The 26,177-nt window shown below is 35.6% G+C and overlaps 1 protein-coding gene across 1 annotated transcript; it reads right to left on the reverse strand.

Annotated features, from left to right (window-relative positions):
- Positions 1 to 13,627: 13,627 nt before the first annotated feature.
- Positions 13,628 to 25,203, reverse strand: LOC123564693 (N-acetylglucosamine-1-phosphotransferase subunits alpha/beta-like). Its single transcript, XM_045358438.2, has 9 exons — positions 25,012 to 25,203; positions 24,304 to 24,386; positions 20,351 to 20,455; positions 19,566 to 19,737; positions 18,989 to 19,159; positions 18,248 to 18,552; positions 17,761 to 17,895; positions 17,410 to 17,514; positions 13,628 to 14,834 (listed from the first exon to the last, which is right to left on the reverse strand). Exons 1-9 carry the CDS (start codon positions 25,117 to 25,119, stop codon positions 14,696 to 14,698), a joined length of 1,323 nt encoding a protein of 440 aa, XP_045214373.2. The 5' UTR covers positions 25,120 to 25,203; the 3' UTR covers positions 13,628 to 14,695.
- Positions 25,204 to 26,177: the final 974 nt, after the last annotated feature.

A 26,177-nucleotide genomic window follows, 5' to 3' on the forward strand; every position in this document is an offset into this window, starting at 1 on the left:
ATTCACAATCTGTTTGGGGTTTAGTAATGGACCTTGAAGATTGTTTAACTTACTTGCTTCGAATTGTACAATCTACTACTAATTCTTAGGTAAGAATACACCCGACAATAAGACTCTTTATCTGAAACTGTACAGCATCAGTGTGAGAGGGATAAATTCAAACGTACATGTATGCTATGAAACGCGGCAAGAAATACCTAAAGTTTGTAGAATGCCCACTGCGGTTTTCGTAATGACTATGAGGGAGAAAAAAGAAATCTGATGCCTTACGATGTTCTAATTTACAAAGAAGCAGAGTAAATTGTAACGATTGTATTGCAAATATATAAGCTATAAGCTTGTTGCGTGTAGATAAAATGTTTCTTTTTTATGTTCGACCTTTTATTTTTCATGCAATCATTTCAAAGAGAGATTAAACTGAAGAATTATAACTGTTATTTGTTTTAGTTGCCAACTGAGTCAGAAGCTACTGACGACATTTTAAAAGACTGCATGTATGAATACGCTGTAGTAATGTTTGTATATATCGTAAACAGAACAGAAGTATGTACAGTAAACTGAACGTATATGGTCTCGGCTTCCACATGACTTTGGTCCTCTTTTATATTCCATCAACGAAAACATTCCTTTCTGCATCAAGACACTAGTCTATTAGTCTAGTCGATTCAATTATTAATCACAGAAGAAGGGTTGAATCAAAGGCACTGTTTGAACTCATAGGTTCAGAATATTGCTTGTAACAAGGAACGCTTTGTAAAAGTGTAATAGATATGTATATAAAAAAATTACGCAACTAGGCTCCAATTGTAGTATATTGTGATGAAAATAAAAAAAAGTTCACACATAAAAATATCATGGCTTAGAAAAGTATAAGAAAAGTATAATATGTTGATGCACTGAGGTCAGTAAAAAAAGAATGCAGGTGAACCTTGTTACCCTCACTTTTAAACATGTGAAACAGGAGATAGTGGATAAAATAAATACCAGTTTGTTTGCCATTGACAACAGTGTCGCTTATATCAAATATTTCACTTACACAAGTGTAGAAATGAATATTTCTGCATGCTTTATGACTGACCTTGTACAAACCTGAATGTGTTTATTACAGTTTGACAGTTGTTTTGTCCTTTTTTCTTTCTGAGAAGTTTCCGGTATGACACTTAAACAAGTGAAAATTCTACGCTTAAAATAAGAAAAAAGAACAATGCTATTATGCCATATAAAGAAGTCATACCATTCTCTATGATATTTAATCAGTACACATGTCTTTCAGACATGCAAATCATATATGAACCTAATAAATCCATAGATCTTGTACAAGGTTATATGAACAATGAATCAAGCGAGGGAGCACCAATCAATTAGAATTGACTGAATCATGTAAACATGGTAAAGATAAAATCAGGTAACATTTGTCTTCAGAAATGTGTTCAGTTAGTGGATAGAACTTGATTAACTTATACATTGCTAAAATTCTACAATGGACTGGTCTATCATTGAATTTGGGCAGTATAATTTATTATTTGAAGGGGTGTCAACTGAAAATTAACTGACTGAATAGCGAACAGTGCAGTCTGAGGCTGATCTTGGTCTGCACTGGTCGCAAAGGCAGAATCACATGCCGCCAGCAGGCTAAAGGCTAATAATCATGTACGTGAAAAAGCCTTGATAAAATAACCGGATAGATGTTATGAAAAGCCACATAACAGTTGAAAATGAACACCAAAATAAATTATCTCATTAAAGAAGAAAAAAAATGAACATTGACACCTTATTTCCCTATTCGAAAGAGTTATTTATAACGTTACTATAGAAGGTAGTGGCCAATTATAGTCATATTTTGTATATAAAAGGTTTGTACCTGTTCTCAGGTGTGTCGCTCCGTTTTTCCGAACCAGTATAACTAATCAAAGTCTCGGGTACAATGAAAAAGCATCTGGGTGACTCAGAGGATGAGTGTCATTACGTAATGGCTTGGATGGGCAAATGACTGCAATGATAAAAATTCCTTTCGGGCGTTTCAATTTCGTTACCGCCATTGTTATAGTAGCATGAGTCAGCGGAAATTGAACGTATGGTCCGTGTATCCCGTGTTGCCCGTGTCGTCCTAAAACATACTTCGATACTGACATCTGCACTTCGTTAGAATTGTAAAATACGAATGAAGAAGCTCTAAAATACGAAAATATGGCGTAATGTAGGTATAAGAATAGGTTCTGGTCCACCAATACTTTGTTCTTTTGTCAATATAACATGTATCTTCCTGATAAATCGTCAAGTAATTTCAAAAGTATGTCCTTCTATGTAGTTTTTCAAAATGCGAATGAACTACATTACGTTCCGCAGTAAAAGAAGAATAAATAATCACTGTCGAATACATGCATCTGTACTCAATAAAATATCATAGGTATTTTGATTTAAACTAAGTTGAACGAAATTGAACCAAGTATAATTAAGAATGGCGGCAATTTTGTTTCCATAGTAATATTAAACAAAATGGCAGATTTGGTTTCTTTATATATTCATTTGAACTGTACATCCTAAATTATGTGAAATGAAATGTCTGCCTTTACCATTGAGAACAAAAATATCATACTTTCCGTCTTACTGTTTTAAAGAGTTTTGCTAAATAAATATATAAGTAGTGTGAAAATGATGCCATAAGCATATAAAAATGAGGGCCTGAATAGTTTGCTATTCTCTTAAATTTGAAATTCCCATATCTTTTTCACTATTGATCTGATTTTAAAACATCAGGAGTAACATATATTTTAAGCTATCATTTTAAATATTTTGTCGTATCCAATTATCTTTTTTTTTAGTTATGTCCATTTAACTTACATACAATATTATACAAAATTAAAGTAACTAGACTTGCTCCTTGTGTACTCAACTCCTTATACACCTTTCCGCTGTTTCAAAAGCATCTTGGTATAAATTATCAAACATGAGAGTGACATGGGCATATTTTCGGATTAATTTTTCTGGAGGTATGACTTTACAATACTAAAACTGCATCTATGTGTATTGAACCCGTTGTGTGATAAACATCATGTGCATCAGGAACATCAAGTGCGCATAATATCGACACAATTATCATTTAAGAAATAATAGATACATGTATGTTCCTATATTATAACAGTGAATAGAATATATGCAGGAGTTCTGATGTGTAGTAATTTAAACACGAGTGCGTAGCAATTTTTATATATTTATTCATATCCCTTTAAAATTATTCTGTCAAGCACATTATGCGATGTTGACATTACACTTATTTGTATAGTTTTCGGAACACTGAGCAGCTTTAGTTCAAAAGGCAAGTGGGCTATAGTGTCACAAATACTCATTGATGATCTTATGAAAGTTCTATGACCGAGAGTCCTGTTTAGGACATGGTATACAAAAGTACCTCCCATTTTCTTGACAGTCATATGTTGCCTTTTGTAAATAGAAATGGCACAAATCTCTACAGCTGATAACATAGACCACGTTTTATTATGTCTCCCCCAGGAGACATATTGTTTTTGCCCTGTCCGTCCGTCCTTACGTCACACTTAATTTCCGAGCAATAAATGGAGAACCATTTGACCTAGAACCTTCAAACTTCATAGGGTTGTAGGGCTGCTGGAGTAGACGAACCCTATTGTATTTGGGGTCACTCCATCGAAGGTCAAGGTCACAGGGGCCTGAACATAGAAAACCATTTCCGATCAATAACTAGAGAACCAATTGACCCAGAATGTTGAAACTTCATAGGATGATTGATCATGAAGAGTAGATGAATCCTATTGATTTTGGGGTCACTCCGTAAAAGGTCAAGGTCACAGGGGCCTGAACATTGAAAACCATTTCCGATCAATAACTAGAGAACCACTTGACCCAGAATGTTGAAACTTCATAGGATGATTGGTCATGAAGAGTAGATGATCTATATTGATTTTGGGGTCACTCCGTCAAAGGTCAAGGTCACAGGGGCCTGAACATTGAAAACCATTTCCGATCAATAACTAGAGAACCACCTGACCCAGAATGTTGAAACTTGATAGGATGATTGGTCATAAAGAGTAGACGACCCCTATTGATTTTGGGGTCACTCCGTCAAAGGTCAAGGGCACAGGGGCTTGAACATTGAAAACCATTTCTGATCAATAACTAGAGAACCACTTGACCCAGAATGTTGAAACTTCATAAAATGATTGTACATGCAAAGTAGATGACCCCTATCGATTTTGGGGTCACTCCATTAAAGGTCAAGGTCACAGGGGTCTGAACATTGAAAACCATTTCCGGTCAGTAACTTGAGAACCACTTGACCCAGAATGTTGAAACTTAATAGGATGATTAGTCATAAAGAGTAGATGACCCCTAACGATTTTGGGGTCACTCTGTGAAAGGTCAAGGTCACAGTGGCCCGAACATTGAAAACCATTTCCGGTCAGTAACTTGAGAACCACTTGACCCAGAATGATGAAACTTCGTAGGATGATTGGTCATGCAGAGTAAATGAACCTTAATGATTTTAGGGTCACTCTGTTAAAGGTCAAGGCCACAGGGGCCTGAACATAGAAAACCATTTCCAATCAATAACTTGAGAACCTCTCGACCCAGAATGTCGAAACTTCATAGGATGATTGTTCACACAGAGTAAATGACCCTTATTGTTTTTGGGGTCATTCCGTAAAGGTCAAGGTCACAGGGGCCTAAACATTGATAACCAGTTCCGATCAATAACATGAGAACCACTTGACCCAGAATGTTGAAACTTCATAGGATGATTGAACATGCAGAGTAGATGACCCCTATTGATTTTGGGGTCAGTCTAATAAAGGTCAAGGTCACAGTGGCCTGTTCATGTAAAATCATTTTTTGGAAATAACTTGAGAACCACTTGACCTACAATGTTGAAACTTAATAGGATGATTGGACATGCAGAGTAGATGACCTCTATTTATTTTGAGGTCACTTGATCAAAGGTCAAGGTCACAGGGGCCTGAACAGTGACTTGAGAACCACTAGGCCACTAGTGTTGAAATTTAGCGGGATGACTGGACATGCCAAGTAGATGATCCCTATTGCAGCCAACCATCAGTGTCTCTTTGACTTTCGCTCCTGACCCCTATTGACTTCGTGCCTATAGGACTTTGCATTGGGGGAGACATGCGCTTTTTTACAAAAGCATTTTCTAATTTTCATATTTATTATTAGCAAACCTTACAACATAAAACGTAATGCACAAATGTCATCGAGGACAGTGCATTGCGGTAGGTGGAAAACATTACACAACAACTTGATAAAGGTACTTTATATCAGATATATATATTGACTTTCCTGTAAGATGTGTTTGCTTTACAACAAATAAACAGATGTTGCTGCCTATTTTGTATGAGCGGAAAAGTTCACATTTTGTCCTTGTGTTCTATAAGAGTAGTTAATATCATACCTTGGTTAAAATCAATTGACATTTGTTGTAAATAAACAATATGAGCACATTTCACAATCAAATAATTAATCTAGGGTTTGTTTTTTTATTCAGAAAATAACATATTGTCAGTATATTCGTAGGGGTAATGGGTGAAGTAATGAAACGTGGGTTCTTGAATTAAGGAAGTAGTATACATGTATTATACATTTTGAATGCGGGAGCAAATGCGAGAATTTAGAAACACATTTACGACAGACTTAATGTGTTTGTATATTCTTTTGGACAATTATGAATAAATTACCATAGACGTCATGTCAAGGGCACGATGTTATTTGTTTAATATTCTGCTTTTACATTATCCCCGACATTCCATTTTGGTCATAAAGAAAATGAAGCAATTGAAAAAAAAATTACAACTGTTGCTTAGAAATAGAGAATATGCGTTACCATGTAATCCCGAGTCCTGCTACATATATATACTGACGCCTCATTGAAATTTGGCGTTATTTTTTTCCTAACGCTTTTAATTGTTGTGAAATGTAGTAAATCTACATGTACTCTGACCGACAAACACAGTGAACATAAACTCGCGCGATTTCATTCAGCCATTTGTTCACTTCATGTACCTGGTCATGATTTCCTCGTGCAGTCCTTGCATGTAAACCATGTGGTTTGATTGAACGATTTGTGCACATGTACATGTGTAATACGACACACAACCATATTTTCAGCTATTCTCTGAAAAAAAGTTTAGTTTTCGTAATGCCGAGGCTGAATTCTGAAGAGAGGGCTCAGGTTTTGGCTATGCTTGAATGTGAGCGAACGCAGGAACAAGTTGCTAGACGTTTTAACGTCTCTCGTTCGACAATTGTGCGTCTTATTCGACGTGTTAGAGACATGGGAACGTCTATCGATAGACCACGTTCAGGTAGACCGCGTGTAACGTCAATACGACAGGATAATTATATACGTCAACGTCATTTACGTGACAGATTTGTGACGGCGCAATCTACGTCACGTATAGTTGTAGGTAATCGTGGACGTCCAATTAGTCGACATACAGTGAGAAATCGACTCAGAGAACGCGGAATTACCTGTCGTAGGCCCTACCGCGGTCTAATTCTAACGTTACGCCACCGTCACCAACGTCTTATTTGGGCCCGCAACCATCGCGGCCAGCGTTGGCAGAACGTAGTGTTCAGTGACGAGTCGCGTTTCAACTTGTGGAACGCCGACGGACGTATCCGTGTCTATAGACGACGCCATGAACGCTACGCAAACAATTGCGTTTTGGAGCACAATCGTTACGGTGGAGGTGGAGTAATGGTGTGGGCAGCAATCAACCATAGGTTTAAGTCCCAACTCGTCGTTTGCCAAGGTAATCTCACAGCCAGGCGTTACATCGACCAGATATTACGTCATGTAGTTGTCCCTTTATTCCGTCAACGTCAAGGATTAGTCTATCAGCACGACAACGCGCGACCTCACGTTGCACGCGTCACCAGGGACTTTCTACAGGCTAGAAACATTAATGTTTTACCTTGGCCGGCGTGTTCACCGAATTGCAATCCGATTGAACACGCGTGGGATTATCTTCGACGGCGGTTACGCCAACGTCAACCCCAGCCAGCAAACGTCCGGGAACTGGTAGCAGCGCTGCACCAGGAGTGGGCCAGAATCCCACGGTATCTGTTACGCAACTGGTGCGGCTCTATGAGGCGTCGCCTTGCTTCTGTGGTTGCTAGCAGAGGTGGCCACACGCGCTACTGATTTTTCAAATGCAATTTCTCCGACCGGGCTGTTAAAATTCAAGATTTAAGCTTAATGCGACAATGAAATGAGTTCTTATTGACCATAAATTCTTGTAAAGCATCTAATTTGCGAATGGCATTGTTCTTTTCTAATTTCGAATCACGGTTAACGAAAAATTGTATACCGAGTTTGAATGAGGCGTTTCTTTATCTCGTCAGTGTATTTTAAGCACAAATTAGAAAGTTGATGCATATACTAATAAAATTATCATATACGCAGACTTCAATACATAGCAGCAAAATCCAAGTAAGCTGAAAAGTGTTTCATATCAATATTTAATATAAATATTTTAGAGGGTCATACATTTCAAACATGGATAAAAATGTTACTTGAAGGGACAGCGAGGGAGAATGAAGTTCGAGATTTTAGCAGCTAAACATTCAGTTGCATGAAGTACAATGAATTGATACGGATTAATGAATTTAAATATACTCTGCTGACAAGGTATACCAATCCCTTAAGAGTGATCAACCACGCTCTCAAAATATCCATATCTGATAAAGTTAATTTTGTTATTTGCAATAATTCATCTTTTAGTTAACGGTATTGTGTTTTTAATCATTACCATTCAAAACCTATTACTGAAGGAGCTCTTATCCTGTTGTAAGGGCCCGCTTTAGCTTATGTCTTGTTGGTATATTAATATATAGATACTTGTTGCGATTTAATCTCCTTTTAGGTCCTTTCAGTTTTGCACATGGAAGAAGAAGGTCGTTTGCAAATAGATGCGAGGGTTGATTTTGCTTCTTATCGAAGGAATCCTCGATTGTTTATACTTGCTGATGTTTAATATCCCACCCTCCACTCCCCTTATTTTGCTTGTGTTCTCCTTTTTCTTTATAATTTCAGGTACATCTTATGTGTTCAAGTTAGCCTACACCTTCCTTCCCTTCAGTCGTTACAGCTTCACAAGGAATATTGGCAGTTTTCACATGTTGATATATGGACATGACAGTGTCTGTTTTCCAGAACTGTGAAATGTGTATGTGTCATATATAAACGTTTAACGTAGTCACTGATTCTGTATGTCTGTTTTTTGTATACCTGATCTCCGCTGAATTCTGATCCCAGGTTCGGCGGTTAGGTCAGCCTCCACCAGTATATCTAAACGTTGTGTAATAAGAAGTTTGTTTGTTTCAAGTATACTGTATTAGGCCTCTGTTCACAGGGCCTCCACATCTGCATTTTAAACATATACTTTATATCATATGTATTTGTATATTGACATTTATGTGAAGCTGTGACCAATTTCTGCCAACCATTAATTTAAACGAAATTAGATACTAATTGCTTGCTATAGTAAAATTATAAATAGTAAAAGTAATGTATTCATACAACTGTCTGGGTTGTTCTTTTTAGTATTATCATTTCTGTGCCAAGCTATCATCAGTAACGAAATCAACACCTTAGGAAAATTGTTCACACTATATTTTAAGTAACTGTTTTGATATCAAATTAGTGTTTCTTCTCTGTTGTTATACATACATGTATTACAGATAAAAGAAACTTCACTTAAATACACTACACAACATTTTATAATTATGTTCATGAATAAAGCAAACTGAAGTATGAGGATTGATCAATAAATTCGCGTACATCGTCGATATTTCCATTACAGATAAAGGTGACGCTATGATATTTCACCATTTTTAGAACAATATAAGACAAGTATGCATGCAATTGTTTAACTGAACTTTACTTTGTATATGACAATTATGAATCACCAAAGCAAGAAGTAATTTACAGATAATCTGGACACTATAACCTGACGGGTAATAGATTCATACATAAACTGTACACTGCAAACATACACGAGGCCACTCATGTACTCACAAAGGTTAAAAAAACGTATCATCCATATATGGCAATTTTTTCATTGTTGCAACCTGTATTCACATATTTTGATTTTCATTTATTAATGTCCGTAAGTATTGACCTGGCACTCATTAATCTTCGCCAGTACCTATAAAGTTAACCGATGACACTGTGTGGTAGAGTGTCGACTTCGATACATTCAAATTCAAAGTAGTGTTATATTATCGGTTACACATGTTCCGTGAATTTCAATTGTTTTCTTTTGTAGTATTTATTTTTTGGAAAGGCTGGTGACAAGTAATTTGTCTTTTAATCTAAATACTTTTAAAAATCTTGTATTAGACGTTTTCTACAACGGTTGAATACAATTGTATTTCTTTCAATAAATGAACTATAAATATCATGATAAGTTTGATCAGATAAGTATGGCAATTTCTTTCCTTTTGAGTTTGCAGATAAAATTTGAAAAAAGATATGGTTAAACATAGGACTCGATCCCACAATCCCGAGATTGACAGCTAAATGCTTTGTCCGCGCAGCTGCCTACACATGTGACATCATGTATATTAGGAAATGTATATGGAAAAGGTATATCGCTATTTAGGTCCAGACGCCGATAATTAATTTACGGAAGTATTCAGAATATTCATGAGTGCTTTATCTTTCAAAGGCAAGGAAGGGAGGTAATCAAAGAACATGTTTCAAGGGAGATATTCTTTTTCTGAAAAAAAAAGTTCTGCAGTGCGAGTGAGATAGAAAATTATCTCATTGATAATTTTCAGTGTTTCACTCGTTAGCATAAAATAAAAAGTAGTAACAAGAGAAACACATCTCCAAATGCATGCAGTTATGTGTAAATATGTAGTGAAACAGTTTCTTTCTCGTTGCAGTGATAGATTTTAGGAAACATTTACAAATACGAGCTTGAATAAAATATCAAAAGATTAAAGGTAGCTCATCCGTAATGACAATCGGTAATTTCAGTTCGATTACGTTGTTTTCCGTACGTGATTTAGGCCATTCTTAGGGACATTATTTCAATTCCATGCTGGAAAATGCCGAAACAACATACGAGAATACGAAATCGTACGGAAATTGCTAAGAGTTTTTAAACGTGTTCAACCTATTTATATGAAACAGTAAATGCAGTAACGTTATGTGATTACGACCAGCTTCTTTTTATATATTTCATCCTACATCAAAAAGTTATAGTACGCACAATGCACATTGATTGATAGGTGATGACGATATTTTTGTGATTCGGTACTTTCCCATATGTCTTGAAATCGACATAGTATTACATAGAAGTTTCGTTTGCCTATTTGATTTAACTCTGCAAAGAAATTCGATTTTTGTAAAAAGTATAACATGTGCTTATAAATCTGAAGCTGAATGGCATTTGATGGTAAAAGAAAAAAATACAAATTAAAGTTTATTCTTTGACAGTCCACAACTTTACCATTTACCTTTAGACAGGAAGGAGAGAAATAAAATGGGAATTTTTACAGTTTGATATTGAAGAAAATAGTACACATGTGAGATATATTTCTAACCAAATTTAACTTTACATGTTACCTTTCGTTCAGCTTGTGTAAAATATCATTTTCAAATAAATCAGGGTCGCTTCTCTGTTTCTGTCTATTTCTAGGTCCAAAAGCTTGAACAGACAATATGTGTACATTACTGATTTTTTCCAAGCATCAAATGTACTTTTTTCACCTATTTTAAGGATCGACGGCTTTACCAAAACAGTCGTCACCATCCAATTCACAACTGTCGCTACAACATTTCCAATAGTATTATCCATTGTTGAAATTTTCTGCGTTGCTTTTTTATTTCAGTCTCTAAGATTTTTGCTAAAACAGTAACTTGACATAATAACAGGAAGTAAGTAACATTAAGACCTCTTGAATCAATACAGCATCGTAAGGCAATAATCTTCTCACATTGTGTTAATGATTGGCTAGTCTTGGTCTTGAAATGGACCATTAATGCAATTTACCACCATAGCAAGAGTTATCAAACATAAATTTAAATAGTTTAAATCATTTGAACTTAATTCTTATCAACATATTTTAAATAATTATCTAAAGTAAACACATGTGTAATGTCGTCATACATGTACATGAACCTCTTAGGAAGTCCTTTATTTTTATACAGGTGGCACTCTACTGATTGAGAAGCGAATCTTCGTAGGTTTTTTAAGTTGAAAAACAAAAATGCCCTGAGCTTTCAATGAAAATACTACAATATCATAACATTTAATTTTTTTCTTTCAAATTAATGTGTCAACAATCGCAACAACACAAAAAACATTTAACTGCTAAAAACAGCTTGTGTTTTACAAGTAAATAAGAACGGCCAGCAAAACAAATTCTTTATTGTTTGATATATAAATCCAATTCATTTTTACTTCATGACCTAGTTCTATAAGTAGTTCAAACAGAAAAGATTTATGAAATAATGAAGAGCGAGCCTTATAGATTCTCCTTCACAACCCCTACAACATAAAATTGCAAGCTACTGAAATATTTTCTTATTATTGTAATTTTAGATTACTTTTTCTATCATAAATCTCTTATGTAAGAGTCGGAACCCAGCTAGCGTAAAGAGAAATGACTACGTTCATCGTATAAAGAAAGAGTTCCAAAATATCCACCAAACGTGTATGGGTTTGCTTAGCGCGGTATTAATAAGGGAGGGCGTTACACATAGTTGATTTTACTGACGAAATGACACTTCCGTCGGGATAACCGAAACTTATCGAGTTTTCATTGTACAAACTTCGTACGCATTTCGTACTAATCCGTATTAAAGGTCAGTCTTGGAATAGGAAACATCCGTGTATGAACATTATAGTAGTTCATGTAGTTGTAAGCAGTTCAACGTCTTTGACGACTCAAGAACTGGTGGTTAACATTACCCGAATACAGCTGCTGATGACAGCCCGTTAAAAAAAAGTAATTACCCTGATCAATCCGCAGCAGCCCGCCCGCTTAACTAAATAGGGAGAGCGTTGGTCTACGGATCGCGGGGTCGTGAGTTCGATTCCCGGACGGGGCATATGTTCTCCGTGAAGAATTGATGAAAGGCATTGTGTCTAAAATCATTCGTCCTCCACCTCTGATTCAGTGGGGAAGTTGGCAGTTACTTACGGAGAACAGGTTTGTACTGGTACAGAATCCAGGAACACTGGTTAGGTTAACTGCCCGCCGTTACATAACTGAAATACTGTTGAAAAACGGCGTTAAACCCAAAACAAACAAACAAATCAATCCGCGGCATTCAATATCAGACAGAATTAATCCTATTAGTAAGCTTATTCGGTGAAAGACCGCAAAAATCCGCAGTACCTCTGTTCCTAACCGTTCATCATCCGCATTGTCTTTTGATTAACAGGTATCTGACCGCTGCAAATCCGTAGCAATTTACAGCAGATATTGCCCATCTGTGTTCCATTTAACTCAGTTCTCGTGCTATTTCCGTATCAATCTGTATCAAGCCTTTATTAACTAAACAATACCTACACGGATTGTCCAACATTCATGGACACCCGTGAGGGACAGTCAGTCAGTGTCAAATTCGAGAGCCCAATCCGTGAATGTGTGACAGAGGCTTTAAATATACTCGTATTTCGTCTAAAAATAAACACTTTAACTTACAGAATTATCATTTCTTTAAAGGATATAATTCTGTGTTACTGAACGCCTCTTCGAATCACAATGAAGAAAACAGTACTTTTTGTGTTGAAACTGCTGTAATGACATTAGATGTATTGGTGCGCACGGTATAAATTTAACGTCGTGAATTTGTTTAAACTTCGTTCTATCCTGGTTTTTTTCTTTTATAAATGGACACCAAGTTATTAAACGTATCTTATTTTGAGCTCATCTGATTTTGAAAAAGAAACCTACGAGGTAATATAGTCACTTGATCGCGGGTTCCTCATCTTTAATCATACAATACTGAGAATGATGAGTTCTTTTCTCTGAAATAAGAACATTGATCACTCTTGGTATACACCAATTAGATTGATATTGACTTAGTTGTGTGATGTTTTAACAGATATTACTACATGTGTTATTGCATGAAATAGCAATTTACTCCTTTCGTAGCATTCCTTTCGGGCAGTTCCGTACTTTTTATGATGCTTGACTATTCAAGTCCGTGAAATCGAGTTTCAAATTTTGATTTGTGTCATCTCCAGTAATTTTAGCAGGATCATGTTTATTTTTAAAATATGTTTCATAACGTCAAGAAAATGTTTTCCCTGCATAAAGATAATTAATTATGGCTAATAAGAATGGAAACAAACCTTTTTTCCGAATTTCAAAATCAAACTAACTAAAACATTATAATTATAAACCTATTAGCAAACAATGTCAAAAATTAACGTATTGATTTTTTTGTCCAAACTGGCTGAACTTGACTTGAAAATACCCAATAAAATAGATTTTTTTTACGATTAATCCAAACAAATCAAAACGATTTAGAAACTTTGAAAGTTCCTGTTACTACCGTTTAAGTTCTTTAGATAGTATGTAAACGAATGGCATTGTCCTATACCTAAAAAAGAAATCGATTGTCATCTTTTAATGGAAAAGTTGTATCAAACAATAGTTTACAAATCAATTTACACCATATGTTGCTAATAAACAACATGTGTATATTTCGCAATTAAATAACTGATCATGTTTCTTCATTCAGAAAAATACAAATATTATGTCAATAAATTCTAAGTGGTGATTTAGATACTTTATTATATACTGGGTTGTGTTCATGATTATTTTATAAATGGCTAATATGCGCGAATAATGGCACTCGAGAATTAAAAATATTCGGGAATAATTGCACTAAAGAATTAAAAATATTTGTGAATAATGGCACTCGAGAATTAAGAATTTTGTGAATAGCGGCACTCGATAATTAAAAATATTAATGAATAACGGCACTCGAGAATTAAGAATATTCGTGAATAACGGCACTCGAGAATTGAAAATATTTGTGAATAACGACACTCGAGAATTAAAAATATTCGTGAATAATGCTACTCGCGAATTAAAAATATTCGTGAATAATGCTTCTAGCGAATCAAAAATATTTGCGAATAATGCTTCTCGCGAATCAAAAATATTTGCGAATAATGACACTAGCCCATTGGAAATATTAGTAAATACAAATGTGCCTCACGTTGTAAAACCCTTTGCGAATTCTTTACATCGCGAATAAGGCTGAAAATCATTAAGTTGCTAAATAAAGCCTATGCGAAAATCATTCAGTCTACGGTATGTTTATTCGAGTAGTACTATGCTGATGTCCTTATTAAGTTTCTAATGCCGAAAAAAGCATTTCTCCAGTAAATTGCTAAAACTGAGTCAAGAGTATGTTTAATTGTGCGTTAATATAATACATTTTATCTTGAATGTAATGTTTATAATTATATATCGGTGGTACTGTATATAGCAAGTTAAATCATGAAAGAATATTAGTGGACTTTTAGACTAAATTGCTCAATATTCCTAAACTTTCTCTTGGAATGTTTTCCATAGATCTGAGGATTATTCAAAGAACAATATCAAGTTTTAGAAAACTTGTTGTGAACATGTTTCCTCGAAATGTTCATCTACTGTTGATTTTAAGCTGGTCCTAAATCTTTCTTTCAAACGTTGACGGTTTTGGAAACATCTTTTCAAAGAAATTCTCTAGGTCACGTTTTATGTCGTTTATCCGCTGACTATTCAACGGTCTGGTAAAGTTACCTGTCACAATGAGATACTTCGGCTTTCTGAAACAGAAAGCAATGCTCTTGTTACATAATTGCCGTAAACATAATCAAAGGATCACTAAATAAGTGGCAAAGGATAATAAAAGAAACGCATGAACTCATATGTAATCGAAACAAATATTAACATAAAAGAACATATATAATATTTTTCAAACCGATACATATACCACCAGAAAGGAGACACAAAAACTATATATAATCTATCAAATACTTCATTTGTACTAGAAAAGGGACACACATAATCAAATAATTTTACCACTAAAAGAGACCGAAGCATAAAGTGCTGACAACACATAAAATAACAGGGTTACAAACATTTAAAATAATATCACATTTCTTAAATATTAAATTTTAGGAAATTCTATGTAGTGTAGTGCTATGCAGTGCTTACAATGCCATTAAAATGTAAAGTATGCGCGAAAGGGGGAGATGAATTAATGACTGTCCAAAAGTTAGTTATCCTTGCATTTTAGTTTATTAAGGGGCTCTGTTGCATTGTTTATAATTTGTATAATAAAGTACAGCTACAAAATAAAATTACAATACTATTTGTTTTTGGCTAGGTTTTCGAAGAAAAATCCGGCCTGTAGATTAGGTCTGTCCGGGTGGATGGGCTGGTGGGCGGATGGATGGATGGAAATAATGAGTCCCATGTTAACCTTTTTGTTCACTCAATATCTGGACAAGTATTTCACCTAGGATCTTGAAACTTCATAGGTATGTTGGTCTTGATGTGTACATGACCCCTATTGATTTTGGGATTACTGAGTAAAAGGTCAAGGTCACAGGGACTTGAACATTGAAAATGGTTTCCACTCAATATCTGGACAAGTATTTCACTTAGGACCTTGAAACTTAACTTCATGTGTTCGTTGGTCTGGACTGGGTCAAAGGTCAAGGTCACAGGGACCTGACAATTGAAAATGGTTTCCGCTCAATATCTGGACAAGTATTTCACCTAGGACCTTGAATCTTCATAGGTATGTTGGTCTTGATGTGTACATGATCCTTATTGATTTTGGAGTCACTGGATCACAGGTCAAGGTCACAGGGACCTGAACATTGAAAATGGTTTCTGCTCAATATCTGGACAAGTATTTCTCCTAGGACCTTGAAACTTCATAGGTGTGTTGGTCTTAATGTGTACATGACCCCTATTGATTTCGGGTTACTGGGTCAAAGTCAAGGTCAATGGGACCTGAACATTGAAAATGGTTTCCGCTCAATAACTGGACAAGTATTTCACCTAGGACCTTGAAACTTCATACGTATGTTAGTCTTGATGTGTACATGACCCCTATTGATTTCAGGGTCAAAGGTCAAAGTCACAGGGATAAAAACATTGAAAAATGGTGTTTTTCTTAGTTTTATTTTTTTACACCAATTTATTTCTTTAATTTCATTTTCTACTTGTCCATTTCCTGTCTTTCCTTTTTCCTTCAATAGTGCTTATTAATTTGGAGATTATTTGTTGTATGCCTTTATTAGAACTTTAATTCATTATCACCCCCTTCAGAAAATCCGGCCAAAACGCATTCAGGCGTTAGTTGCTTGTTAATGAATTGTTACCAGGAGAAGGAAGGTGCATGGTGTATTAGGACAGGTTTTTTGTTTTGTTGGGTTTACTATCTCACCGACAAATATAGGTCACATAGCATTTTCCAGCTTTGGTGGTAAAGGAAGACTCCAGTTGCCCCTCCGTAAATTATTTTATCACAGGCGAGCACCTGGGTAGAAACACCGACCTTCCACAAATCAGCCGAATGGCTTCAACGCCCCGAGTGAGGCTCGAACCTACATCGGTGGGGCAAGTGACTTGAAGACAGCTACCTTAACCAATTGGTCCCGGAGGTCCCGTATTAGGCCAGGTGTGTTCATAATTGAGGTTATATAGTAGTACACACTAGCACAAGACCATGAAGAAGGTATCACTGTACATGTTATACCCTAATTCTGTATACTATGATAAAGATGGTCATGAACAGGAAAATATACTAGCCTATTCCAATCATGCATTTTTTAACCTAAACCTCAAAGTTCGGTATGTGGGTACAAGTGGTAATAAATCTTCCTTCGTGCATCAGCTCACAATGTCACCAGGCTTCTTATCGCAAAGATACTACATATTTAATGTTTTTGTCAACGCTAAAGAAAATTTTTGGATGAACTGGAACCCTACTGATCTTTCGATCTCTAAGGGACGGGAACGTTTATATTTGGGTAAACGGTAGTATAATATAGAAATGAAATTGTTTGGATTAGGTCCTTTGAAAACTATTAAAGAAGTTATAAGAAAATAATAACTCTTAGGCCAGGCCCGGTACATGTTTTTCCAGAGAATGTTCGCAATTTCGTTATTTATGTCACGATTCTTGTCCCTAAGTTTGGGCCAGATCCGATTATAAATGAAAGATGAGTAATTCAAAGTATTTGGCAATCCAAGTTTACAGCATTCTGTAAACTTTCATAACTCATTGACAGAGAATAGTAAATTCACATTGTTTTTACACGAAATAATAAGAAAATCAGACATAATTATGATTTGCTTGGAATGCATGTAATAAGCCTAACATACTGTAGTTTTTTTGATCTATTAGTATTTAATAATTGCTGTTTCCAAAGATCATCTTCTCTATTGTCAATTGCAAGCATTTCCATTTCACAGCATTTAGTTGGCTCTCTGTGAAAAAGAAAAAGAAATGCTCAATAGTGTGACGTTATCACAAGCGTAACAATTTTTCACGTGGATCTTAATTTATGTATTTCTTATGAGCTGATAGCAGTTTAACTATATCATAAACGTTAACTAGATACATTTAATTATGAAGCATAAGGCATACATTTTCATTTCATATCATCTTTAGTTAAAGGAAATACTAACGAATACCAGAGCAAATTTAAAAAGGCAGTAGCAGCATGCTCTTACATTGTGCGTGTTCTTATACCACTAATGCCTCGCATTATAGCATCCACCAAGAAGTTATAATATGCAAACTGCAAGTTGACTGTTAAATGATGACGAAGTTTTTGTGACGAGGTGCTTTTCCATTCATCTGGAAATCTACATAAATTCATGAAAATATAATTCCCTCATTAAAAGATGCATACCAAGTTATTAAACATTTTGATAAATATAAGAATCGTCCATATACAACTCAATCGAAACAAATCAATCAAAGGACAATTAATGATATTTTCTATATGATAGTAATGAAATATTGTGGAATAGTATATCATACCATTTCAATGAACTGAAGAATCAAATTTGTGACAATCATTTCTTACAAACATGCATCTCATTTTTCATAATTATGCATTATTCTTGTTAGGTAAGAGAGAAACTGAAAACTTATATCGTTTGATACTGACTCAAACACACTTGACGAATTCTTCTAAGAACTTAAAAGTTTTACCTTTCGTTTAGTTGACGCAAAATATCTTTATCAAATAAATGCGGGCCGCTGTTTGGTATTTGTCTACTTCTAGGCCCAAAGGCTTTATTGAACAGAAAATATGTGTGCAGTATAGATCCTTTCCAAGCGTCAAACATAAAATTCTGGTCACTTTTTGAGTAAGGATCAACGTCTTTACCAATACAGTCGTCACCATCCCATTCACAACTCTCTGTATAACATATCTGGTCGCATTTTCTATTGTTGACTCTTTCTGGTGGACACTTTTTATTACAACGTTTAAGACCACCTTTATAAAACCGTACCTTTAAATAATAACAGCAAGTAGGCTTTGCACCTCTTGAAACATTACATCATCGCAATAAAATCTGTAAAAAGAACCTTTGGAAGCATAGAACGCAACCAAGCAACATTGCAGACTCAGTTTGGTAGAGTCTGTTCGACAAAATCTTCATACAGTATCCTAATGATTGGCTAGTTCAGCTCTTGGAATGATTATTTGAGCAATTCTTCAATATTGCGAATTTCATTACACATGAATAAAAATCTTCAAAATATTTGAAAGGAATTCATGTCAGAGTATTTCATATTCATTACACTAATTTGCTGCAGGTACATCTAAGCAATATGGCAAATAAGTAATCATACCTAATATGAAGCCTCGTTTTCTCTTTGTGAACACAACCAAAGCCAATATTGTATTGTTTTATAACTATATTACAACAGTGGAACTGTGAATACCTTAACTTCTCCAGATTGTGTCACAAAATCTTCTAACACAACTGCTGATGTAAATATGATATCGTTGGACATGTATATGAACTTCTTAGAAAGTCCTTTTATCCTATGGAGGTGACACTCTACTGCCTGAGAAGCGAACGTTGGTAGGTCATTTTTGTTTTGAAATATTTCCTGCAAATATTTCAAATGAGTAAATTCTTCTCAAGTAAAGAAAAGTTCCTTGTCATTGAATTTGTACTTAGTTAGGAAAGAAGTAAATATTGCTATTTAAAAGATGCATGACAATGCAGAAATATTTCTCGGGCATTTGTAACAAAGTCTATGATAATGGCATTTTCATAAAATTGGGAAAACACATAAACACATTTTTATCGTATAATGGAATACACAAATTTATTATTACTAAGAAATAAGCGAATGTTAACAAGCCAATAGCATGCAATGGAACGTTCAAATAATATTTATAATAACAATAATGATCATAGATAACGTAAGGTTACAAAATAATTAATGTTTATTTCAGCTTCATAGTCCTGTTCATTACTAACATTGTAAATTTTAATACTGTCAGCCGTACCTCATGTGTAACTAGTGTCAATCGGGGGTTGTCAAGTCTCAGCCAGCTGGGTATTTGTCCATTTGTAACTAAGAAAATCTTTCTTATCCAGTTAGCATTTTGTTCAACTGATCTGAGTGAATATTTAAGAGGTCCAAAGTCAAAATACCTGTTGAGTACCAATACATCTCCTCTGCAAAAGATGTCTCATAGAATGTAAAATGCCAATTTCAGAAAATGTTATATGATTGTATATCGCAGTTTCGGGTAATTTTAAGACTATACACTAAATAATAAATCAATAGTTTATAAAATAGAAAAGATGGAAACTCCACAGGTCGCTCAACACGACAGAAACGAAAATGTTGCAGGCTCGGTTTGACTGAGCCTGTTCATGAACGGTAGTGGAAATGCATGCTACCGTCGATGCCCTCTAGTATTTTATAAATTTAACATATTATGATTATATGACGAAGTACATGTATCACTTCGCGGCTAGGCTGCTGAAAGCTTTTCTGCATTTTACAGATTACCCCGAGTGCTTTCACAAATTCCTCAGAAACTTAAAACAGAAATTTAAGGATAACTGGCAACATTTAATGCTTATATTTTTTTTCTGAATACAGGGAATATGATGTTAGATGAAATACACCTACATCATTATTGACAAATATAATAGGTAATCTAGGACATAAACATTTTTTTCATTTTAGAAAGTGTTTTCTTATGTATGTTTGTAACTACTCCTCTTCAATGTGATATTTCAAAGACATAGAACATACCAACAAAATATTTAGTTCACTTACTGCTTTCTGTTGAGAACTTTTAGAAACGTTTCCAGGTCATGCTTAAACCGTTCATCCGATCCATTTACCCAAGTATATACAATATCAACAGAGTCATTGTCTTCGCTGTAATAAACATTTTAACGGCATTAGTGTTTTGAAACAAGTGCATTTTGCAAACGCTACCTGGAATAGCTATGCCATTAATTAATGAAGGTAATATATAATATAATATAATATAATATATAAATATATATAATATTAAAATTATTATAAAATTTGTAAATTTAGATCACAGACAAACGATGATGCACTTTATTATTCGGGCATTTTATGCCAGTTGACTCCTGTTACCGTAAGGCTAAAATACGTATACTTGTGTAAAAAAATCAAACTTTAAAAAAGGGAGCGTTGTTCTAGTGCTTAAAGTGTCAACCGCTCAACACATAGGTCATTGGTTCCAGTCCCACTGCAGTCACGACCATGTGTCTTCATGTAATCAGGTCTGTTATATTTTGATCTTCTCAGATCGTTCAGCACGACTTTTATGTCGTGTTATTGGTACAGTTTAGTTTCTCAACATGACCATTTCGGCCTGGGTGGTTCCAATACTCCCGCTTTCATAGCTTTGGGTATTGTATAATCACCCCTTGGATATGGTACCTGCTTTTTAATTTTGTCTTTTGACAGTTCCTGTGATACGCAGGCTCCATAACCTCAGATCCCCTTCCTAAATTCCAGTTTGTTTAGTTCTGCATTGTTTTCTCGTTTGGGGCAAACCCTTTATTTTATCTGGGGACCAAACGCCGCTTTTCATGGAATTACACGCCTCAACACGTGTATCATTGAAGGTTCCATGTTCATCGTCGTTTGAACACATCTGCGGATGTCTCTATTGCTTTTGTACTTTTAGCATGTGTAAATGTTGAGTTCTGCTCAACCCGGGGCTAGAGGGCGTGGACGGTAGCATGCATTTCCACTACCGTCCATGAACAGGCTCAATCAAACCGAGCCTGCAACATTTTCGTTTTTGTTGTGTTGAGCGACCTGTGGAGTTTCCACGTTTTCTATTTGATTATCACAGCAGCGTTGTTTGTGCCGTGTGGCGGCCGTAAAAAGTCTCCCCGAACATTCAATCAGGTCTGTTATATTTTGATCTTCTCAGATCGTTCAGCACGACTTTTATGTCGTGTTATTGGTACAGTTTAGTTTCTCAACATGATCATTTCGGCCTGGGTGGTTCCAATACTCCCGCTTCATAGCTTTGGGTATTGTATAATCACCCCTTGGATATGGTACCTGCTTTTTAATTTTGTCTTTTGACAGTTCCTGTGATACGCAGGCTCCATAACCTCAGATCCCCTTCCTAAATTCCAGTTTGTTTAGTTCTGCATTGTTTTCTCGTTTGGGGCAAACCCTTTATTTTATCTGGGGACCAAACGCCGCTTTTCATGGAATTACACGCCTCAACACGTGTATCATTGAAGGTTCCATGTTCATCGTCGTTTGAACACATCTGCGGATGTCTCTATTGCTTTTGTACTTTTAGCATGTGTAAATGTTGAGTTCTGCTCAACCCGGGGCAAGAGGGCGTGGACGGTAGCATGCATTTCCACTACCGTCCATGAACAGGCTCAATCAAACCGAGCCTGCAACATTTTCGTTTTTGTTGTGTTGAGCGACCTGTGGAGTATCCACGTTTTCTATTTGATTATCACAGCAGCGTTGTTTGTGCCGTGTGGCGGCCGTAAAAAGTCTCCCCGAACATTCAATCAGGTCTGTTATATTTTGATCTTCTCAGATCGTTCAGCACGACTTTTATGTCGTGTTATTGGTACAGTTTAGTTTCTCAACATGATCATTTCGGCCTGGGTGGTTCCAATACTCCCGCTTTCATAGTCTTGGGTATTGTATAATCACCCCTTGGATATTGTACCTGCTTTTTAATTTTGTCTTTTGACAGTTCCTGTGATACGCAGGCTCCATAGCCTCAGATCCCCTTCCTAAATTCTAGTTTGTTTAGTTCTGCCCATTGTTTTCTCGTTTGGGGCAAACCCTTTATTTTATCTGGGGACCAAACGCCGCTCTTCATGGAATTACACGCCTCAACACGTGTATCATTGAAGTTCCATGTTCATCGCCGTTTGAACACATCTGCGGATGTCTCTAAATTGCTTTTTGTTCTTTAAGCATGTGTAAATGTTGAGTTCTGCTCCACCCGGGGCTATAGGGCGTGGACGGCAGCATGCATTTCCACTACCGTCCATGAACAGGCTCAATCACACCGAGCCTGCAACATTTTCGTTTTTGTTGTGTTGAGCAACCTGTGGAGTATACACGTTTTCTATTTTTCCAATATTAAACAAGCAATGTTTCTTCCAGGAAGTGGACTCAAAAGAGGTTCAATAAGGTTCAATCTTTCATCAAAATCGAACTAAAATCAATTAGATCTTTTAGTGGATTTGCAGAGTGAGGTTGGGTGCTCACCATACACCGGTTTAAACTCCCCAGTGGTATTTTTGCCACTGACCGTTCCAAGGCGGTGCCCCACTGTGTTCCTTTATTTGTTCGTTTTGTCCTCGTGTATTTGCTTTGTGTGCGTGTGTGTGTGTTGGTAGTGTGCGCGTGTCTGCGTGCTGAGGGTTGCGTTTTATGGAGGCTGCTTTTTTGGAACACGGCTTTCCCTGTTTGATATTTTTCCTTGTTATTTTACAGTCACGTCGATACAATTTAGGTAATAAGCAACTTTTCAAACTTTTGGTGGCATAAGAAAACTCAATGTTCCTCCCCATGTATTATTGAAGGCATGAACAGGCTACTAGGAAGAATTAACGATTTTACGTAAGCCAGCTAGATGGCTTCCTTATTCTACATCTGAATCCTGTTTCGGACCATGTTTGTTGTTTGTATGTAAGCTTATTAATAGCCGCCAACGGTACTCCCCCAAGACGACTGTTAGTGGTAGGATAGTGCAAGATGCAGATACGGGACTCTTATTGCGGGGGCTCGAACTCCCGACACCTGGTTTTGGCAGTCAGACAATGTAACAACTGGACCACTGCGTCCGCTCTGGGTTTCGAACCCACATCGATGAGAGGCAGGTGCTCGAAATCAGCGACCTTTACTACTCGATCACGGAAACCCCAAAATAAATAAGTAACTACTAATATCATACACTAAATGGTACCTTAAAAATACTCTATATCATGTGTATCATATTGACGTTGTTGGAGTAAAATAAAGTCGTTTCAAAATTTTGATATTACACTCGTGTAATAAAGCTTTAACCTTTACGTCAATATATGTAAAGACTTATGTCAATTTGCCTTTGTCTTTAACAGATAAAGAAAGAAGAAATTTTGGAGTTTTAACAGAAAAAACATTTATGTTACAAAAATTATTACATTGATTTTGAGTATTTCCGCTTTGAATTTATTAAAGGCTTGACTGCAAATGATAAAATGCCCGACGAAGCCTCGCATTATTTTTACTTTATTCAACAAACATATCCTATAAGAAAGACATGCCTTAATATCCTCTATTAAAATTTTATTTTGTCCATTTCACTTTCTAATTTGTACAAAAAAGGTAACAAGTTGGAAACAAATGCCTCTGACATGTCATAGATGCTTGCCTGTAAATGTCTATTTGTTTAAACGTATGGTTGTATACTTGGACGGTATACATGACATTCTGAAATTTTGCTTGGTTTCCAAAAGGGTCAATAGTCACCTTAAAGTACCCTGTGGTGGCTGTAAGATGTCTCCCCGTACTTGGATTCGGTGTTGATGTATTTTCTTTTCCTCAAGACTCAATTTTGCTATAAGCCGGGTTGTGCTGTGGTGTAAGCCGGGTTCATTATCTGTCATGAACAGACTCAATCAAATCGACTCTGCTTTTACCTTCCTTTGTTGCGTTCTATATATCCAAAGAATCTTTTACATGATTTTTTGTGTAATAATTGATATACTTACATTCGATTTGTGCTTTCCGAGCTAGGTGCCTTGGTGGTATAGCTGTTATTCACATGAGAAGGCTGATCGTCGTTGTCTTCTAACTGTAATTGACAACCAATCAATAGAACTGAAGTATCATTAATTTGACCATTTAATTTCAGCTTTTAACCTGTACTTTTACTTTTCTTACGAGTCATCAAAGAAATAATAGACGATTTTGGAAGTAATGTATTTCAAATAATAGTAATTCAAATATTCAAAGAGATTGTTTATGCAATTATTTGTAGCAAACACGTTTAACATTTTAAAACTATTATTTATTTGTTTGTTTTGTTTTGGGTTTAACGCCGTTTTTCAACAGTATTTCAGTTTAAGATATATAATATCTAAATGTTGTATTATAGTACACAAACACAACCTGATAATATTCCTGATTATTCTTTATAAACACAAATATCAAATACTGTTTACGTGGTGATTTTACCCTATGTTGCGTTCACCGAAAAAGAAAGTGCACCCACGTTACAGAGTTATTGCGAATAATGAGATAGTCAATGTTTCTGTTTATATTTTTCACAAGTCACATTTTAAATCATCTCTTGATCCGACAAGGAAATAGAGGTTGAATAACATTGTGTTGTGTTTCGTTTTTAAGAGGTTATAACTGTATCAATGTTTATTTCGAAACATCAGGAATAGTCTAGTAAATAGCTGTATTATACCTACATTTAGCACATCTTTGTAGCGACGTACAGAAAAATAAAAAACAGAAAAACATGTTAAAAAAACTATAGCTATAAAATCCAGTCTATTTGTAAACGATTTGCAACACATGATATTGACATAAGATACAATATGGTGCTGTCGTAAATCGTTTGCGAGTTATATTTTATGACTCATGCTTGTTAATTGAAAAGGAGATCAATAAATATATTTAAACGTAGAAAACAACAAAAAAGATCATGTAGAACAAAAGATCATCTTGTACCTTACCTGCTATATTTATTCCTTTTCCTGTAATTGTTTATATTCCTTTCGAATTTAGACTGCTTGATTTGAGGTCCGTTTACAATGTGACTTTAAATTACACTTACTTAATTTTAGTAACAATAACAGAACAAAATTAGCCTTCAAACTTGTTGATGAACCCATTGAAAATCGCTAGAGGCGGAGTACCTCTACAGCTATTTGTTTTTGCAATTTATTTGGACTGCCCTATTTTCTCCAGTGAGTCAAACATTATTGTAATGAGGTAGCGTCAGACGTTCGGTGAAACGCTGAATACGTCAGAGATGTTTATTCTTCTCATTAATTAAATTAAGAATCCTGTTCAATTAATCAATAAAAATGTATGAAATGCATTACAAGTTGGGGTATAGGAGATTTTACAGGCTTTAGATTTTGTTCAAGATTCATGATGGGCAAGACATCATTGCATGTACAGATTGGCAACTTCTTGCCTCGGGCTTTTCAAACGGCGAATCTGAAGGCAATTTACGGAAGATTGTTGTCATTTAAACACCATTCCGAAGTAGGAAATGTTACTTTTATAGATACTCACATAACTACTTCGGTTTTTAATTAGAATAGACATCATTTTAGGCAAAACATACATGAACACTTCGATATTGGTGTTTGGCCATTCCGTACTCAGCTGTCCGTCAGTCAGGAGGCAATACTCCATAGCATTGCTTAGAAACAACTTGATAATATTTGCATCATGGACTATGAACGGATATGATAATTGTTTAGCCAGTCCAAACATTGCAAACGGGGAAAAGTGTGATAAATCGTGCCAACGTAGAACAGACAAAGCATATATGTACCAGAAAAGAAATTTTATCATATAAAACGTACATTTATAAATGTACATTCATTCTGAATATCCAAGT

This window comes from Mercenaria mercenaria, chromosome 2 (genome assembly GCF_021730395.1).
Source record: "Mercenaria mercenaria strain notata chromosome 2, MADL_Memer_1, whole genome shotgun sequence".
NCBI classification, from domain to species: Eukaryota; Metazoa; Mollusca; class Bivalvia; order Venerida; family Veneridae; genus Mercenaria; species Mercenaria mercenaria.

What these genes read in the sequence shown, in the direction of transcription:
- LOC123564693 (XM_045358438.2), bottom strand. Translation starts at nt 25,119, where the DNA reads ATGTGTTGCAAATCGTTTACAAATAGACTGGATTTTATAGCTATAGTT. An exon ending in TGACACTAGTTACACATGAG is followed by an intron (nt 19,160 to 19,565) that starts GTACGGCTGACA and finishes AAATATTTGCAG; the next exon opens with GAAATATTTCAAAACAAAAA. An exon ending in AATAGATCAAAAAAACTACA is followed by an intron (nt 14,835 to 17,409) that starts GTATGTTAGGCT and finishes TTTCTGTTTCAG; the next exon opens with AAAGCCGAAGTATCTCATTG.